Here is a 20534-nt window from a genome sequence, read left to right on the forward strand (position 1 = left end):
TGCCCAGAGGACATTGAAAATTTGGAAACATTTCTACTTGTAGTTACCTAAAATGGAATCCATGACATTATGAGACCTCCTTTGCCAGTAACAAGATATAGGAATAGGTTTTACCCTTTTAACTGGCACAAAAACTGACACCTTTATTCAAGGCATCATGTTTGAATAACCACAACACAAGCAGTCAAAATACAAACAAAAAGACAACTCTGATAATAACAGTGCATATTATTATCAGAGTTGTCTTTTTGTTTGCATTTTGACTGCTTGTGTTGTGGTTATTGCAAACATAATGCCTTGAATAAAGGTGTCAGTTTTTGTCCCAGTTAAAAGGGTAAAACCTATTCCTATACCCTGGAATCCATGAGTTTGGTAACAATCTCACTTTCCGATGGCTAGAGCTGAACGTTTATAGTACAAGTATATCGGTGCAAAATTCATTGGAATGAACATAGAGCACACATCAAGGCTGTAACGGATAAAAAAATATATATGCACAACACTAAACACATGTTGCACTATTAATAGAAGAATAGCCAGATTAAAAAAGGAAGACACGACCTCGTGGCTCCTGTTGATTAGGTCTGAACCAGCTGTTGCTCTGAGCCTTCTGAACCAAATCAGAGTTTACCAATGTCTTTGTTGGATACGCAACCGTGCCACACACACACACAGGACACGGGGCCTGGAGGAGGTCTAAATTAATTATTACCGAGCACGGAAAGGCCGTCAGCGATTATATGCTCCAGAGGATACACCTTTAGCAAAGCTGGGGCAATGGTGCAGGTTAATTATTGAGCTTGCAGATCAATTACCTCTCAAATGACCAACGCAGGCAAACAAAATTAGACAGCGGAGGCATCATCTAGCCATAGCTGTGAACAAAAGAGCTTAACATGTACAGTGCAATGTCTTAGTAACATGATCTAGCTGGTATTTCTGACGGTCGTATTAGCTTATATAACTAACTGCCTGCCTGGCTGTCATATCTCTGGAGGTTATGTTGGGTACTCTTTGGTTCTTTCGGTAAAGTCACGTAGGTATAAAATAAATTAAATTAAATGGTCAATTGTTGATTAAATCCGAAAGACGCAGGGAGCTTACTCAGTGTTCAGGAGTAACACGTTACAAGCCAGCACATTACTGCCACCAGATTAGCCAAGGTAGGTAGTGGTAAACTTGTTAGTGTATAATTTGGTTACGGCTTCTTAGCGCGATTACTTTTTTATGATTACTTTCTCAAAGTTTTAAAATGATTACAAAAATAATTAAATGGGGGAAATGATGGTGTCAGCGGCTTTGGTGAACGTGAAGGGAGCAGCACCCGACGCACCAAGCCCACGGTCACAGGAATGTGCTCTTATTTCTGACGCGAAAACAATACGCGTTCATTTGAAGAACGCGCGACCTTTGCTTTTGAAAAATACCAAATATTAGGCTACATTGCGTCATTTGCAAAAACGCCGAGCAATCATTAATCGGACGGTACCCGATTACTTTTCAAAGAGTAACCTCTCGGCGCTTAGCCCCATCGCAAAGATGTCACCGTGGTGCCACAAAGGCACGGCCCTGTGCGTTGGTGGCACGGGCGACACGAGGGACCGGGGCAGTGCAAGCGTTGCCAAGGGGTGGCCGCAAGGCACGGGCGAGCCCGCCTGGATGGTGGCCATCCTCTACGCCGTGCAGGTGAGCCGTACGCTCTGCTCCGTTCTGCGCGCGCTGACATTGGGCTATGCGGGTCGTCGTCGTAGTCGCGGTGCTAAACGAGCCAGAAGGAACGCAGCTGTAACGCGCCTGCCCCTCTGTGGGCTAAGGGCTGCCACAGGGACGATGCCTCTATCTTGTGGATGCATGTGTGTGTGTACTGGATGTTGAGCTTCTTTCGCGCCGTACTTTTGCCAAGCGCGCTAACCGGAGGTGTCGGGGAAGGACGGCGAACTGGACACAAATAGCAGTTCTAAAGAAATTAGTTTTCAATCTAGATTTAAGAGTGCATCGCTCGCTCAAGCGGCTTCCTAATATCGTTACATCGCGGTAGCCATCTGTGCTCGATGTTGTCTGGTCCCGTCGCTTTCACAGCTTTGGTGGTCAATGAGATGGCCTCAAATTCAACTCTCGCGTAAGTGGACGAGAGCTGGGATGCGGCTGAGCACTTGGTTGCCTTAATATGCCTCTCAGTGCAACCGTTGGTGTTCTTGAGAGGCCCGCTGTCCACTGCATTGGCCATGCCGTTTCAGTGGTCGGTGCCGGGAAGGCTTAGCCATCCCAAGGGTCCACAGCAGATTCCAAGCTTCATGGCAGGAACGTGCAAACATGAGATTCTCAGCTGTTTCTCGCCGGGCCGAGTCGAGATATCTTTGCATTGCCTTGTCCGCTTTGTGTTGCCCCCAGCAGTGCCTCCGTTGTATTGAGCCAACACGGCTTATAGGCTTTTCGATGGCCGTGGGGATGTTATATCGGGCAGGGAGTTTGATGATTTGACAGGAACTCTGTGGGTCAGTTTCGAGGCTCTTGATCCTGTCCTCAATTTTTGGCTGTGGATCTTGATCGCATTGCTCTCCAGACATTCCATCGAGGTCTTGGTTTAGACGATACCAAGGGAACTCGGACCTCAGTGTGAATCACGGATGGGTGATGCTGGCGGTGCATGTAAATAAATCGGGCAGGATTGTTTTTGGTCACTATTTTAAAACAACGTTTTATTTTACCAGGTAAGGCCCACTGAGCTATGTAGCTCTTTTTCAGAAGCGACCAGGCCACGAATGATAGCTCAAGAAAGTGGCTTATCACGTGCAACTTTATAGCAGCAAAATGCTCTAGACGCGTGTTTTATTCTTTGGGTCTTTCGGTAAAGTCGCGTAGATAGGTTCAAAAATTATAAAATAAACAAAAAACCACGACGTTTCGATCGCAACACAAGCAAGCTGTTTATATATTTATTCTAAATGTGTAGGGAAAAAGCGGAGGACCCGGATAAAATCCACGCGACCACGGGGAGAACATGCAAACTCCAAATACACAATATGTGTCAGGGTCGGGATCAAACCCACGACTACCTCCTGTATACCAGGCAAGGTAGTTAACATCTCGTCACCGTGGGTCGCGTTCTTGCGTGCAGAGGGGCTGTCCGTTCTTATCCGCGGGTATGAAACAGAGATCGGAGTTGTAATCTCTCGGCCACCTGCTGGACTGCAAGGCATACCTTGTACGTACTGTGTGTATGTTCAACTTCTTTTGCACCGTACGTAGACAACCGTGCTAATCGGCGGTGCTTCGGGTAGAACAAGAGGTACGGCACTGGGTCTGCGGCGGACGGTCCCGATCGGCGAGTTTGTTCGCCTGCCTTGTTGTTGTTTTTTTCGGCGTAACCCCACACACCGGCTGTGGCGGCTGACCAAAAGTCGGTGTCGGAATTGGGCCCCTCCACAACTGCCCAGAGGGGCCCCCTTCCGACTCGTCTCGCCCCCACTCGTCTCCCGGCAGCACGTGCTGCTGCTCGCCGCCACCCTGCAGGCGAGCTACCTGCTGCTCCTGCTCTCCCCGGCGGCCGGCGTCGGTGGCGGTGGCCCCGGCTCGCGTCGCTCGCCTCTGCACGCGGACGGCCCGTGGCCCAGTCCCCAGCTGCTGGCCACGGGTTTCTTCTGCTCGGGTCTCTCCACGCTCGTGCAGCTCACGCTGGGCTCCAGGTAAACCAGGGCGCCGCCGTGGTGAGATGTTAACTACCTCGCCTGGTATAACAAGGAGGTTAGTCGTGGGTTCGATCCCGAGCCTCACGCCTGCCGCTGTATATTTGGAGTTTGTGGTGTCTCTCTCCTCCGTGGACGTGCGGATTTTTCTCCGGGCCTCCCGGTTGTTCCTCCACATTTAGAAACACGCGTTTAGAGTATGTGGCTGTGATTCCACGTGATAAGCCACGTCGATTAGCTATTCTGTGTGGCCAGATCGCTTCTGAAAAAAAAATAACTGTATAGCTCAGTGCGCCTTACCTCGTTAAATAAATAACTTAGGTAAAGACGCTCACCCTTGCAGATCAACCAAAGTCTCGACCACGTCCGCTAGATACGAGATAACTACTTCCTCTATGCTGCTCACCAAGGCTGAAACTGTTCCCCCACTGGTTGTCTTCACTGCTGAGGTTTTATTTCTAATGGAGAATTTGCCAGGCGCACAGTTTTCGTTCATCCCAAGAGATAATGATCAGAGGCGCGATAAACCACAGAGAAGCGGGAACGCAGCCAGAGCTGGTGCCTACAATTTCCAAAGCTACGTAAAGTATATCTATGTATGTTGATCTGTCTTGCGCTAATCGGAGGTACACGAGTACGGTTTGGTTGTCGGTGTTAACCGAGTGCCTGTCGCCCTCCAACAACAACGGAGAGCAAGTGGAGCGATGCTCACAACAACGCAGCGGAGCGCCGGTGCGGCTAAAACGCAGCAAGTTTGCATAATTGGTTAGGGCACAACTAGTGCATCTACCCAGTGTCGGATATCCCAGTAGCAAAAGTAGCTACACATGCTTCGGGGCCGGCACTTTCAAAGGGCCCCCGCGCTAAATGCTTTCAAGCTATCAATTCCGGTTCAGTGATTCTGCACTTGCTCTTTTCCTATAGTACTATACCGCCTTCAACTTTTATGAACGACTGGGTGGTTAAGATTAGCGATTTGTCGTATTATCCGGCTGTATAGCAAATAAAAAAGTACAATTGCTTTACTATTCGAGTGCAGTGATTGTGATTGTCACTGCGTGGTTGCCGGGCTTACGAAGCCACGGCGGATAATGTGCTGACATTATGTGTAGCCCACTTACGGGGTGTAGTACCAGCCCTAGCCGGGCTTGGGTGAGCGCTGGTCAGCGTGGAGGCACCACGAGCAGTGTGCGGTGTGGGCTCCCGGTGAGGGAGCGAGAGGGAGCGTCAGCCAGCCAGGGTTACGCGGGTTAACCCGCTGACAGCTGCCCAGGGGACAGGACAACTTCACCTCATCAAAGGGACGATGGACGGGGCCATGTACCGTCAAATCTTGGGTGAGAACCTCCTTCCCTCAGCCAGGGCATTGAAAATGGGTCGTGGATGGGTATTCCAGCATGACAATGACCCAAAAGACACGGCCATGGCAACAAAGAAGTGGCTCAAGCAGAAGCACATTAAGGTCCTGGAGTGTCCTAGCCTTACTCCAGACCTCAATCCCATAGAAAATCTGTGGAGGGAGCTGAAGGTTCGAGTTGCCAAACGTCAGCCTCGAAACCTTAATGACTTGGAGAAGATCTGCAAAGAGGAGTGGAACAAAATCCCTCCTGAGATGTGTGCAAACCTGGTGGCCAACTATAAGAAACGTCTGACCTCTGTAATTGCCAACAAGGGGTTTGCCACCAAGTACTAAGTCATGTTTTGCAGAGGGGTCAAATACTTATTTCCCTCATTAAAATGCTAATCAATTCATAACATTTTTGACATGCATTTTTCTGGATTTTCTTGTTGTTATTCTGTCTCTCACTGTTCATATAAACCTACCTTTAAAATTATAGACTGATCATTTCTTTGTCAGTGGGCAAACGTACAAAATCAGCAGGGGATCAAATACTACTTTTTCTCTCTCGGTCAGTCAATCCATGACACCTGGGTCTGTCCCGTGACCCCCTGCGAGCAACGAGCCTTCGACACTTCACGTGACCTCGGAGTGCACCTAGCCTGGCACATGCGCCGTGGCGACGTCACAGCCACTTAGTGGCGAATATCGGCTGTTGTTATTGTTGTCCGCCCTGTCCCCGAGTTCAACTTACACCGTCTAAGGGGAAGGGTCGCGCTGTGTGCAGGTTGCCCGTGCTGCAAGGGGCCTCCACAGGGGCCTCGGCTCCGCTGCTGCTGCTGCTGCTGGGCCGCTACTCATCCTGCCCCAGCGACGCGGCGTGTTCCGCGCAAGCCACGGGTACGTGCCTTGCGTGATCAAGGGTGGAAGGGGCAACGGCGGGGAGCGAGTTGGGGGGGGGGGTTGGGGCAGTCTCAGCGTTGACACGCGGGAGACGCACGCGGAGACAGCGAGACGCGGAGAGAGAGAGAGAGGGGGAGACAGACACGGCCGCAAAGAGAGACACGGATAGTGGACACGGTTGCAAACAGATGGGCTGACGTGGAGACTAACGCAGAGCTACCAAGAGACAGATAAAGATACGAAGAGAGGCACGGATACAGATCGAGGCACGGATACATGCAGAGACATACTGGGGGACAAAAGACGATACGTCGATATTAATTATTGATTACAGTTTATTGCAATGGGTGGGGGTAAGTGCCCTGTTCCCACATTCGTCAATGTTGAATAACACAAAAATGTGTCTGCTCATGTGAGCATGGGGCAATGCTCATCTCTATCGGAGGTCTCAATTGAGTGGTGGAAATTCCACATTTCTGTGGCACCCATCAGTTTCTCCATAGGACAACCACTGTTGACTATCCACTGTGGCAATCATACATCGACATAGAACAGATGATGGGCTTAGGCTACTCCTGGCTGGGAATTGAATTTCTAACCTTCTGGTTGTGAATCCGGCACCATAAACACGGCACTTACCTCCTGGGATATCATTACCAATAGAAGTTACGTGGCAATTAGTAATGAATCTGTCTCTGTGTGTTACATTAGGTACCAATAACAGCAACTCCAGCATCAATGCCACGGCCAACTACGAGTGGCCAGAGCGTACCGGAGAGGTGAATGAAATGCACTCAATACCATAACTCCACAGCAGAAACTTAAGTCGTCGCGAGAGAGACACACAAACTTCAAATATACAGCAGCAGGTGTCAGGGTCGGGATCGAACCCACGACCTCCTGTATACCAGGCGAGGTAGTAAACATCTCGCCACCGTGATGATGATGGGAGAGAGAGACACGCACACTCCAAATATATAGCAGGCGTCAGGGTTGGGATCGAACCCACGACCTCCTGTATATCAGGCGAGGTAGTTAACATCTCCTATCCACCGTGTTGATGATGGGAGAGAGAGACACGCAAACTCCAAATATACAGCAGCAGGCGTCAGGGTCGGGATCGAACCCACGACCTCCTGTATACCAGGCGAGGTAGTTAACATCTCGCCACCGAGGTGTTATATCTTTAGTACTGTATATTATTACAGGCGGTGCCGGATTATCATAGTAGCTACGGGCCCTGCACTTTCAAGGGCCCCGTGCTAAATGATTTCAAGCTGTCAATTCCGGTTCAGTGATTCTTGCACTTGCTCTGTTACTATAGTACTTTACTGCCTTCAACTTTGATTAACGACTGGGTGTTTAAGGTTAGCGATTTGTCGTATTATCTGGCTGTATAGCAAATAAAGAATACAATTACTTTACTATGCACGTTACCAATTTGTGTTTTAATATTTATGTTTTTATTTAAGGCCACTTTATAACAGATGCTACAGGCCCTGCACTAGATTACTCCGGCACTGATTACAGGGTTAAATCCATTCCGGTTAATCGTTGGGCAAAGCTTTCCTGGTGATTCACGGAGCCCGTTGAGATTCACCAAAGTGGATCGCAGTGCTCGTTGTGAAGCTTACAAATTGTTCTCAATGGGGTAGCTTATTCAAAAGTGGAAGCATAATGAAATCACTAGATGGAGCACAATTCAGTGACATACATATGGGGTGGTGTCCAGATTGGCCAATGGAAGACAAGCTTCTTCACTTCTGACCAACTGGTGTGAGACAATAATAGTTTAGTTACAATCAGTGCTTGGTTAGGCTTCTCGCCATTCGTCGAAAAGTAAATGTATAAGTCCCTCTCATGAAACCTCTTCACCCTGCAGCCCGTGTTCACTGACATTTCCCCTCTGCGGAAACATCATAGCACCGTAGAGGAATGGGACATTGTTCTGAGAAGTGCCAGTATGGCATGTAATAATTGCTCGAAGGGATTGTGGCCGATAGCCAGCACGACTGAGTGGCAGCCAAAGGAGGCGGTTCGTGTCGGAGCACATCCGCCGCGGAGATGGAGCAACGGAGCAGCAATGAGATCAGCTCGTGTGTGCAATGTCGTGCAGCTGGGCGGGGCGCTGCTGCTGTCCGGCCTGGTGCAGGTGCTGCTTGGGGCCGTGGGGGCTCCGGCACGGCTGGCCGTGCTGTGTGGGCCCATGGTGCTGGCGCCCGTACTCTGCCTCCTCGGTTTGGCCGGATACCAGCACACGGGCGAACTTGGCGGCAGCCACTGGGGTCTTACTGCCGGGTAGCTACAGCCACATCCCATTCCATCCGTCCGTCCGTCCGTCCATCTGTCCTCTTGGGTTAAAGCAAACGTCCCGGTGGTCTGTCCTGGTTTCCTAAAGCGTTTGTGAAAATGGGGATGATATATTCTGGTCTCATGCTATGACACCGAGTCGATAAAACGAGTACCGCGTTGCGGCAAGACATCAGCGGTTGATTCCGGTCGAGAGCGACCCCTTAAATGGTGATGTGGAATTTCCAGCGCTTGCTCAGCACCCTCCCGGAGAGGGTGAACGCCGCCGCCCATTGTTTGTCTGCGCGCAGGTGCGCTTTGACTCTCTGGACTCTGTGCCTTGACGGTGGTGTCGTCCGCAGGGGGACGCTGCTGCTGGTGCTCCTGTCCCAGCACATGGAGAGGCATCGCCCTGCACAAGGGAAGGCGGGACCTCGCCGTCTGCTGTGGGCAGTGCCGGCTGCTTGTCGGAAGCTCTCGGTATGGCACGAAACGCACCGCCACTCCGCGTCCTCGGTGGCCTCGCCCCCGACACCCTTCGAGTACGCGCAACGGTGGGGCACCGTGCTTGGCACGCTGCGATGTGAACCCGCCAACCTGCTCACGGCTAGCAGCAGCGTTGGCGAGTGAAATCTAAAACTGATCCTGGGCCTTCATTCACCAGCCTGCACGCACCAGCGTGATGAAGCATGGTCAAACAATCCCCATGACTGACACGGCATGGGGAGGCCTTCATGCAGCATCTTTTTAAAAATGTTAATTCGATTAAACTCATATGGTAGTGTTACATTTAAGATAATATGATGGAAAATGTGACGTAATTTTCATATTCTTGGTTCTTTCGGGAAAAGTCACGTAGAAGGGAAACAATAAAATAAAAAAAATATAAAACAATTCAATTCTCACGACGTTTCGACTGCAACACAAGAATAACTGCCAAATCGCTCTCCGTGGTGCTAATGTAAAAAAACGCCACTTTTTCACATTTTCTTGCTGTGGTTTGCACACCTGATGATGATTGCTTGTGTTGCAGTCGAAACGTCGTGAGAATTGTATTGTTTTATATTTTTATTATTTTATTGTTTCCCTTCTACGTGACTTTACCGAAATAACCAAGAATATGAATCCCTGCAGTCACAAAAGCTTTAAGTCAAAATATAATTTTCATAGTTCAAGCATTACACACAACAGATAAATGTCCGTGTTGCTGTGTGAATTGCGCTGTCCACTTGTCCAGGTTGTTATGTGTGCATTGTCCTGCTCACTGTGTGGGTCACTGTGCTCGCTGGCAGGTGCTGCTCACTGTTGCTCTGAGCTGGGCCCTCTGCTCTGCTCTGCCCTCACTCTCCTTGCCGCCCGGCCGCTCGCAAGATGACGGAGCGGCCGCTGTGGCCTGGCTCAGCCTGCCCTACCCAGGTAAACTCCGCTAAAATATATATATTTTTAACCAGGTCAGGCCCAGAAGCGACCTGGCCACAAATAATAGCCTAACAAAGTAGCTAATAACTTGGAAATTAATAGCAGCCAATGCTCTAAACGCACATTTCTACACATGGAGGGAAGAACCGGAGGATCTGGAGAAAATACACGTGACCACGGGGAGAACATGCAAACTCCAAATATACAGCAGGAGTCAGGGTCGGGATCGAACCCACGTCCTCCTGCATACCAGTCGAGGTAGTTAACATCTCCTAGCCACTGTGGCACCCCAGTGCACGGCCACCCACCGCCTCCGCCTCTGGAGCATGTGGCCTAGGGTTGCCACGTGTTCCACAAACCAAACTCGGACACGTGTCTCTGTGGGCCGAGGTCTATCAACACGATGCAGTGTATGGTAATTAAGTCGACTCCTGACACCCGCACATGGATGCCAATACCCGGACTCTTCTGGTAATATCTGGACCAGTGGCAACACTAATGCAGCTTCATGTTACGTACTTATAATAAATTGAAGTATGGTAAAGCAACCCCCATGACGGACACGACATGGCAAAGGAACTTAACTTTGTTTTTTTAATTAAGATTCATGGCGGGGCCGTATTATAATCGTAAAACACTACCCCATCCAAGTTGACCCAACTTTGATTATTGTTTCGTTACATTTTTTCATTTAGACACTAAAGGACTTAATGCTTTTATGGGATGTAAGAAAAAAAAAACCCTGTATAATAATGATGATGAAATGGTGGTCACGGTGGTCGTTAAGTATTTCCAGAGTTCATTCACAGTGGGGTGCCGAGTGGACTCGATACTCGTGCTAGGTGAAATGGCCGTGACTATGAATACAGCCACGTCAAACATGGCCCATTACCTGCTGCACTGTTGCGAAGTCAAAAGAACATTCCCTCACCCACTCTGCTTGGTAAATCAGTCACTTCTGCGTGGTCAGAATTGATCTCAATGAATAGGACAATCATTACACCACTCTCCTATCTAATTGTAAAAAAAAAAACTTTACTGTCAAATCTAGATATCTGTAAGCCTATTAAGCATTTCCATTATCGACATCAGAAACGATCTGTCCACTGCTGGATGTAATCATTATTTTCTCGTACGCTAGAGCTGATCTAATCTCTCCCTCTCCTTGGTAGTTGCCGACTTTGGGCGAGTTCCATCATTTGGCTGCCATTCTCTCACCAGCCTCATCCCTCAGCCATTTTCCTAATGTAGCCATAATGCGTCCTGGCCCAAATCCACTTTCTTAACAGTCAACAAGATATCTCTGAATTTGAATTTGTTCTGTGATCGATGTGTTAGTTTTTCTGCCTTTCGGTGTAATTCCCAGCATGTGTCTCCAAGTTTTTATTGTACACTTTAAACAACAACGAAAAATTTCCATGGCTCAGCGCTGTGAACAGGTGATGAGCATTGTCTCAATGCTTTGTTGAGCAGGGAATAACTTTGGACAGTTTGTATTTTGGTAATATTTTTTTACATTGTTTTTACTCCCTACGCCGTTTGGGCTTTCGTTGTTGTGTCAGTCATGACGCCATGAACATTATATTCATAACCCTTTCAGCAAGCACTACATCACCTTGTGTCAGAGGACATACTACTTCTAAAATCGCTTATATGGACATTCAATTCAGTGAAAACCCAAGTTTTACTTGATGGGTGTGTTGTGCAGTCCTTGGTAACTTGGCTGAGACCATCAACTCACTGCACTTGAGAAGCTGATTTAATCACAGATGGCTGAAACCCAGAGGGGAATCCAGGATTTAAGTGGTGTTGTCTCAGTGCACTGCCTTGGTATTTATTACCTGAGACACCTTGACCATTTTCACGCTGTGGTTGGAGCCTGCAGTTACAGAGCCATAAAGAGAGAGAGACGGTGGAGCCCCCTTTCACGCGCCCGTGATGTTGCACGTGACACGGTGGTGTTGTACGTGACACGGTGATGGCGCACGTGGTGTTGCACGTGACGCAGTGATGTTGCACATGACACGGTGGTGTTGCACGTGACACGGTGATGGCGCACGTGGTGTTGCACGTGACACGGTGATGTTGCACGTGACACGGTGGTGTTGCATGTGACATGGTGGTCATCAACGCGAGGCATCGTGACGCGATCGCCACCTGGTGGCTCTGTCTGCCATTGCTACTCGCGATTGCACGGCACTTGCATAGCCATGTTGGAAATTCACTGCTGAACGAAGGCCTCTCAACTCGGATCGTGGGACCATTTGACCATACTTCATCATGAATATGGGTGGGCGGCTAGACACGGTTCAGATACCACTAGCCATTGATGTTTAGCCGTGGCCATAAATTGCACCGATGTTTTTTGGCGCAGTGCACAAACTACGGTAGTGGTCATTTCTTAATGGCAGTCATGAGCCAATAGTGTAAAATTTCAATTTAGTTGACAGAGACCAGTAGGATTCATAGGACAACACATTGTTGACTTCTAACCATGTGATAGCACCTCATCAGATGGGTGCTTATTTTTCTGAACTCGGAGGGATGATGTTAATAATGTTGACGATAATGCCATTGATGATGGGGTGAAGTCAACCCCCGCCGGGATTTGAACTTGGGAAACCCCACGATTTGGAGCACGACTGCTTGACTAACTGAGATTTCCCTTACGAAGGTTGGGAATCAAATCCTGGCCAGGGATTGCCTAGGTCTCTCATTCCTCTGGGGTAAATAGCATAATTAGCGTTTAGTGAGAAGTCTACAGTTTTGCTCTTATAAATAAACGCATCTTTACTGTGGTAATGTGGAATTTCCACCGACGTTCCAGGACTGCCAAACAAACCAAACACCACCCAGTGCTCGTTTTTGAACGAGGCACCACACTTCGGCTTCGAGACAAACAAGAAAACGATGATAACGGTGACTGTGACGACAACGATTACTGGGGCAGCGGGCGTTGCTGACGGTCACGGTGATCACCGGCGCCCGCACTTGCGGCCATCGCTTGCAGGCCGCATGGGCTGGCCGGTGCTGAGCGCCGACGCGACGCTGGCGGGGCTGGTGCTGGCCGCGGCGAGCACGGCGGAGACGCTGGGCTGCTACGTGCTCGCGACGCGACTGCTCCGCTCGCCGGCTCCGGGAGCAAGCGCCGCCTCGCGCGGCCTCGCCGCGCAGGGGCTCGGCTGCGCCGTCTCGGGGCTGCTGGGGTCACCGGCCGCGGCCGCCGTGAGCCTGCCCAACGCCTGTGCCCTGGGGCTCACCGCCGTGAGTGTGTGGACGCCCCCGACGAGGTTAAACGAAACCGCTAAACTATATATGTATTATTATTTTTTTACTTCGCCCAGTAAGGCCCGCCGAGCGGTGCAGCTGGGTTTATTTTCTCTCTTTCCCAGAAGCCACCTGGCTATCACAAATGATAGCTTATCGTCACGTGGAAATTTATAGCAGCAGCCAAATACTCTAAACGCACGTGTGGAGGGAGAAACTGGAGGACCCGGAGAGAAATTCACGCTACCACGGGGAGGACATGCACACTCCAAATGTACAGGCGTCAGGGTCGCGATCGAATCCACGACCTCCTGCATACCAGGCGAGGGAGTTAACATCTCCTAGCCACCATGGCGAGGCCAGCGCCTGTTCCCCAGCTGTCTTTGGACTGCCTGAATGCGTGGGATTGGCCAAAAAGCCATGCCGCATGGATTTTTTGTTTATTTAAAATGTCGTGGGTTTACTCTCCAACACGCCGGTGTGCTGAAATAGTATCTAATTGGGACGTTTTGTTTACATGACAAACCTTACTAATTGGCTGTGTTGGGTGGTGCTCGATTAAGGACGCAGTTATATTTACACGGTATAACCTATACATCCTTTATTATGAATGATGTTTCTGCACCGATTCGTTATTTTCATATAATTACACCGAATCAACATTTGTCAACCGGCGGAAGTCCTCCTCCAACAAGCCACCACAACGCCAGATCAAACGCTAGCCGAAGGACATCCGATGCCCTTGAGGATCACTTTCTAGGAAACCAGCAGATGTTGTGCTATGGACAGTCTGGCCCCCACTATATGAATGTGGGGGCCAGACACCACTGGATCGGCAACACTGAGATGGGCACCGGACCAATGTGTTTGAACCTGGCGACACGTACACTTGTTTTTCTCGTAATGACCTTGTTTATATTCTCTCAACCTCCCCGCCATAACCCTCGCACCCCCACGAAACCCTTTCCCCGCACCCCCACCACCGCCGCACTCCAACTCATCCCTCCATTGGACTGGGGCGGGGGGGGGGGTTCGGCAGGAGGGCAGCCGTCGGAGCGTTCTGCTGGCAGCCGTGCTCTGCCTGCTGCTGGGATTGAGTCCTCGTTTCTCAGCGTTGCTCGCCTCTCTCCCCCTGCCCGTGCTGGGTGCGTGCGCACTGCCTCCAAACGCCCAACACCACTCGGCGGCAAAACCAGCGCCCCCCCCGGCATGTAACGCTCGGCTAACGATTCCAACCCCCGGTTCGATGAATTCTCACGAATCACGGTTGGCGTTCCATTCAAGAAATCATTTTTCGTTTTTTCTCGTTCGTACTGCCTCGTTCATATTGTTTCTCTACAGTGCCCGTCGACGTTTTTAAACGATGTTTTTTGTTTGTTGTTGCGCGCTAATTGCCCCAGGGTGCAGACAGAGGGCACTCACCGATAACGTCTTGTAAACCCACAGCAGCCGATAATTATCAAGGGGCTGACGCTGCCCGGAAGGGCAACACCGGTCCAGTCTGTGGGATTTCGACAAGTGCCGCTGGATGACGTGTGTGCAGTAACAGACTCCTGCTGAGCTCGGCGCTCCACACAGACTCGCGCGCGTGCGCGGCGCTTGCAGGCACGGTGCTCGGAGTGACGCACGGCGTGGCGGTCGGTGCTGGGATCTCCTACTTCCAGTACTTGGACATGGACTCGGGACGGTGCATCTTCATCGTGGGCTTCTCCCTCTTCATGGCGCTGCTACTGCCTCGCTGGATGCAGGATCACGCGCAGAGCATTGCCAGCGGTAGGGTCGTGTCCCGGGCGGTGTCCGCGTTGGCGCTCACCTGTGATCTCGGTCCGGAGTGTGGATGTGGTTGGTCAAATAGAAATTGAACGTGATGGGGTTTTTTTTCTTTCCCGCGTGGTCATTGTTGACCGGGCTGAGACCATCAGCTCGCTTGGCTTGAGAACCCACTTTAATCACGGGTGAGTGAGGCTCAAATTCAAACCCACGACCTTGGTCGTGTTATCTCAGTGCATTATTTAAAACTACTTTTATTTTATTTTTTACCAGTTAAGGTACACTTAGCTATGTAGCCCTTTTTCAGAAGCTACCTAGCCACAAATGATAGCGCAACCAAGTAGCTTATCATATGGAAATGTATAGCAGTCAAATACTCTAAACGCATGTTTTTAAATGTGGGGGGGGGGGGGAAGCCGGAGCAACCCGGAGAAAAATCCACGTGACCACCGGGAGAACACGCAAACACGTGTTCGTGTTGGCGTGCCTGTCTCAGCGGGCATATGTTCGCGCCTGCATTTTCATGTGTGTGTGTGTGTGAATACAGTATGCGTTTGTGCCTGCGTGTTCACGTGTATGTGGGCCCTTGGCCGCGCACGGGAACGCGGTTGTTGTCTCCCTGTGCTCATATCTGCGTGTCCGCGGGCGCGTGGTGCACTGCTGTGCAGGGCGCGCCTGGTACAGCCCCCTCCAGTCGCTGCTGCGCACGCCCGTGCTCCTGGGAGGCGCCATGTCCCTGCTGCTGGACTCTACCGTGTCAGGTACACTGGGATCAGTCGACGGGAGGAAAGGATTCGAACCCCGAAGTGAAACGATCGACCACAGTTACACACGCGCGATAACTTCCCATGTAGGAAACTCACGCGAAAGGTGCAACCCGACGGAGGTAACGCGTCGAGTGTGGATGTGCACACACATTGAGACGTGTGTGTGTGTGTGCGTGTGTGCGTGTGTGTGTATGTCGAACTTCTTTCACACCGTACGTAGCCAACCGTGCGAATCAGAGGTGCGGGAGACACCGGCAGGTGCAGAACGAGAGCAAGGAGCTATGGCGAAGGTTGTCAGGAAAATCAGGGGGAAGCTTCTCAAGTGAGGGGAATTAAAGACAATAACGATAAAATGCAGATCAGGAGGAAGTATCAGGGACATGGCTGGAGCACTTTCCAAGGTTGATATGATCCCTGTATTACCACGGACCTGACGGTGTTCAGCACAATACTGGCTCAAGCTGTCGTCAATGACCGCAGCCCGGACTTACTAAGAGAGGATTTGGTCACAGCAGGTGACGGCGTCCTCATGGAGGAGAGCTACTCCGCAGAGCAGGATGAATAGCTTCGCCATGATATCAGTTTCGCATTCAGCGTTGGTAAACCTTGTTTCATGGGCTACCTTCCCCGTTTTAAAACTGAAATCGGGGTCTACGTGATTGGCCACCAATGCCTTCGGAGCCTGATACGGCACAAGGAACAATGCCACTGACGAAGGCTGCATAGCTGCAGCATGGAGCAGCCCGACGCCGACGCCGGGCCTAGAAGCTTGCCACACGTGCGCATGGACCTGTCGTGGAAGCTGTTCCCCCCGCGCTGTGTGACCACCAGGCACGCCCGAGGAGCGTGGTCTCTTCGCGATGCGCCTGGCCCAGGATCTTCAGGGCGGACCGGGGAGGCCGGCTACTCGCAGTACCGCGCGCAGTCGCTGGGCGGCGCTGCGCCGTTCGCCTCTCTGTGCCTTTGTGACGTCACGAGCCGCCTCCGGGGCTGCCCGAGCCAACGGGCATCGCCCGGCGCGTGGAGACGCGGCCCCCGTTCACGAGATGCTGCCGCTGGCTCGGGGCGCGAGCTCCAACTGCTGACGCGCGGAGCCCCAACGCAAGTTGCCCTGTTGATCTTCGTCTCGTTATGTAATAGTACAGGCGACTTTGGGGGATGTTTTTTTTTTTTGGGGGGTTCGGAGCTCCGGCCTCGATGTGAATGTAAACGATCAATCAAATTATAGTGAATTCAAACTAGATTCCGAAGCTTTCGTGACTGCAGGAATGATTCTTTGGTTCTTTCGGTGAAGTCACGTAGAAAGAAATTAAATTAATTTCTAATAGCATACGACGTTTCGATTGCAACACAAGCAACCATCATCAGGTACAAATGAATGAGAGAAACAAACATAGTTGACTTGGAAATATAATGCAATACAACACAGAAAGTGGGCCAACACAAAAGTCAACACCCCACCTGGTTGATTACGTTCCTCCAAACATTGCTAAATTTGAGAGAGAGACAGAACATAGACACGGAGACACACAGACAGACAGACACAGCAGAGAGAGACACACAGAGACACACACATGGGCACACAGAAAGACAACGTCTCTGTGTCGAGGCCTTAAATAGAGAGAGAGTGTGGGGGGGAGGGCAGAGGGGGGAGTTGTGTGGAATTCCTGCCCAAAGCGGACGGACGAGCTGGGCACGGGACATCTAAATCAACAAGCACGGAGCGTTGTGTGGAATTACTGATTTCCACCGCGTTTGTTACGTGCTTATTTATGGGTCCATTCTCTCCTCCGGCCGCTATGGGCAGGAATTCCACACAACTCCCCCTCTGCCCCCCCTCTCTCTATTTAAGGCCTCGACACAGAGACGTTGTCTTTCTGTGTGCCCATGTGTGTGTGTCTCTCTCTGTTTGTCTCTGTGCGAGTCTCTCTGTGCTCGTGTGTCTGTCTGTGTGTCTCCGTGTCTATGTGTCTGTCTGTGTGTCTCCGTGTCTATGTTTTGTCTCTCTCTCTCAAATTTAGCAATGTTTGGAGGAACGTAATCAACCAGGTGGGGTGTTAACTTTTGTGTTGGCCGACTCTCTGTGTTGTATTGCATTATATTTCCAAGTTTACTAGGTTTGTTTTTCATTCATTTGTACCTGATGATGGTTGGTTGTGTTGCAAACGAAACGTCGTATTCTATTATTTCATTTAATTTCTTTCTACGTGACTTTACCGAAAGAACCAAAGAATTATAATGAATTGTTATGCTTGTGTCAAGTCGCGTGCATACGCATTTGTTATTTATGAGAACTGCAAATTTTACGCAAATACAACCTTCACGGGGGATGGAGTGGTATCACAGTGGTTAGCGTACTGCGCTACGAACCCGGTCAGCTAAGTAAAGTTCCCGGCTGCAGGTAATATTACTGCCAAGTGAGATCTGAATCACTTCTGCCCCTGCCCCCCCCCCACCCCTGATCCCTCCTCTCTTGACCAACAACCCACACTGACCAGCGTGGTGAGGTATGGTCAATTCATCCCAATCACCAACATGGTATATAACACCTTCATCCACCAGTAGACGGATAAAGGGTTGTGTCTTTAATTAATTGTTATTTTAAATGTTGATTTAAAGCTTTCGTGACTGCAGGAATTCATATTCTTGGGTCTTTCGGTAAAGTCACGTCGATAGGTTCAAAGAAAGTAACAAAAATAACAAACAAAAAACTGCGACGTTTCGATCGCAACACAAGCAATCGTCATCAGGAGAAACAAGAGCTTGAAAATCTTCTGAGGCAATGCTACGAGTGAGACAGGACAAAAGGGAGAGACAAATAACATTTGACGCATTGGCAAATAAGACAAAAACTTCGTGATTTTTTAATGGCATTTTCGAATGGCGATTTACGAAAAGGGGAGTTTTGGGAGCCTTCCCATACCGAGTATATTATGGCGTTTAAACATACAACGTTGGGGCAACGTTGTATGTTTACTGGATTGCCAGTCGACATGTTGCTCGCCGACGTTGAATGTCATGACTGTCTATGGTAAACGTATTTATTATGATTTAGAGATCACGGTGATTTTATGGTAAAGCAGTTAGACACGTGTAGGTTGGTGTGCGTGTGTATGGTAACGTTTTCTCAGTATTTTAAAAACCTTTTTAACGTTTAAGGGGATGTAAACCAGTGTATTTGTAGCGTCAGTCAGATACTCTGCATGACAATAGTAAAATTGTGCATGCTATAGTCAATGATGTAGTAAGTACAGCACCATCAACTACAATTCGTCTGTAGCTTAACGATAGAGCGATGTTTTGCATGTGTCATGTGTGGTTATTTCATTAAATATTGTTTTGACATGTCCTGTGTGTATGCGGTCTATGGATAACCCTAATTATAATCTGTGTTGGGACATGGAGATGTTGGATGTGTATCACGCTGTGGTTGAATGAAAGCCCAATGGCTGCTGTCCAAGGTGCTGAATAAGCTGCAATGACCATCAATGCGTTCACAACTCGGCTCTTATTCCTCAAGGGCTTGTCTTTCAAACACTGTATAGCAACCATGTGCTTATGTAATCGCTGTATGAAGCTGCTGGTCCTGTATTCGACTAGCACGGTTGGCTACGTATGAAGTTCAACATACATGCATTCATAACTCACAGTTAACGTCTGTAATATCACCAAACAGCTTGTGGTATTGCACACCTGTAATACAATGCTTTGATGGTAATGTTGGTGGATTATACTTGGATGTGAAACGAAGCTACGAGGTAGCCAGAATGAGGTAACACAGCAAGTGGGTTGAAGCCCTATCTGTATGTATTATTGAGCGTTCTCAGTTTGTGTGTGAGAGAGTTTTCTTCCTACACTCTGGCTTTCTTCCACAAGTGTACCCAATAAAAAAAAATAGGTCAAATGTTCCACGCAGACCCCCTCCTCGACATAGGTGTTAGAACTGAGTGAAGCTCTGCTGGATGAATAAATTACGCGATTATTGGACAGGAATTGAAACGTGACATTTCACGGTTCAGCTCCACCGAGACTCCACATGCCTCTTCCTTGCATTCCTTTAACAAACATGTTACGTGTTTCAACCCGCCACCACCCCCCCCCCCGGCCTCCACACACAGGACTTCTGAGAAATCCTTGAGCTGATTTTTTGTTATTATTTTTCTACCAGGTGTCACACTCACGCAACGAGATTGTGACGTGACAGTTAAAAACACATTTTTTTTTTAAATTCTCAGAGCAGACATTTTAGCAACACTTTTAAGTGTTACATCAAATGTACTGTTGGTGGAGATGTTTTTGTGTTGTTGCTGTGCAGTCAGTGACCAGGGATGAAACCGTCGCCTCGCTGCATTCGAGATCCAGGTAGCTGAAAGCCTGGATTCGAACCTGAAACTCTTGAGGCCGCCCGACCGCTTGACTCTGCCGCTCTTCTCGCCCCGGCCCTTGTAAACGAACATCATCACGACAGTAGCATGGGGATTTTTTTTCTCGTCTCGTGGCCCAAACGGACACCCCCACTTCATTTCAAATAACCCATGTCTGCCGAGGATTTCCCGCAGATTATTTAAAAGAGCAACGTTATCTACGTATATTTCTATAAAATCTTGATTAAGATCAAATATGTTTTCAGTATTATTTAACCGCCATATCTTGTGTGCATTCCCTTTGGCATCGTATTGATAATGGTAACCTCATTTCAGATCATCAGAGGCAATTACGCAATATATACATACACGCACACAACGATGTGACATTTAGTAACAGACTGTAGGGGGTAAGTGCTGTTCACAAGCACCTATTAAGGCTGGCAAAGCACAAGAGGGGGGGGGGGTTGTGCTCAGAACTCAGTGCTAATGCTTACACATTGCACCATAAATACACAAACACGACTGCCATCGCTCTACACTCCCAAGATCTTGTCCAATCTTAAAAGCAAATCAATGTGGAGCCTGGTTTGCACTTTGACCAGCCACTGGTAGTTTTAGTTATTTCTTTATAAATGTATATAACAGTCCACAGCTCCCAAGTCCTCCTTTAGCACATCAGCCAATCTATTCTCGAGACCGTGCCATGCCCATTTAGCTCCCCAGCAAG

The 20534-nt window shown here is 49.4% G+C and overlaps 1 protein-coding gene across 2 annotated transcripts; it reads left to right on the forward strand.

Annotated features, from left to right (window-relative positions):
- The first annotated feature begins 637 nt into the window (after positions 1-637).
- On the forward strand, positions 638-18788 carry SLC23A3 (solute carrier family 23 member 3). Of its 2 annotated transcripts, XM_032960103.2 has the most exons (12): positions 641-1686; positions 3484-3686; positions 5813-5925; positions 6640-6707; positions 8045-8226; positions 8580-8697; positions 9510-9633; positions 12647-12900; positions 13943-14048; positions 14509-14676; positions 15342-15434; positions 16272-18788. In XM_032960103.2, the coding sequence occupies exons 1-12, from the start codon at positions 1540-1542 to the stop codon at positions 16523-16525; spliced, it is 1830 nt and encodes a 609-aa protein (XP_032815994.2). In that variant the 5' UTR covers positions 641-1539; the 3' UTR covers positions 16526-18788. The 2 variants fall into 2 exon arrangements, with proteins under 2 accessions (XP_032815984.2, XP_032815994.2); XM_032960093.2 differs by lacking the exon at positions 16272-18788 and having other exon boundaries at positions 638-1686; positions 15342-16265.
- Positions 18789-20534: the final 1746 nt, after the last annotated feature.

This window comes from Petromyzon marinus, chromosome 2, assembly GCF_048934315.1.
Source record: "Petromyzon marinus isolate PM22_M1 ecotype Great Lakes invasive population chromosome 2, UKy_Petmar_22M1.pri1.0, whole genome shotgun sequence".
In the NCBI taxonomy this organism is placed as follows: Eukaryota; Metazoa; Chordata; class Hyperoartia; order Petromyzontiformes; family Petromyzontidae; genus Petromyzon; species Petromyzon marinus.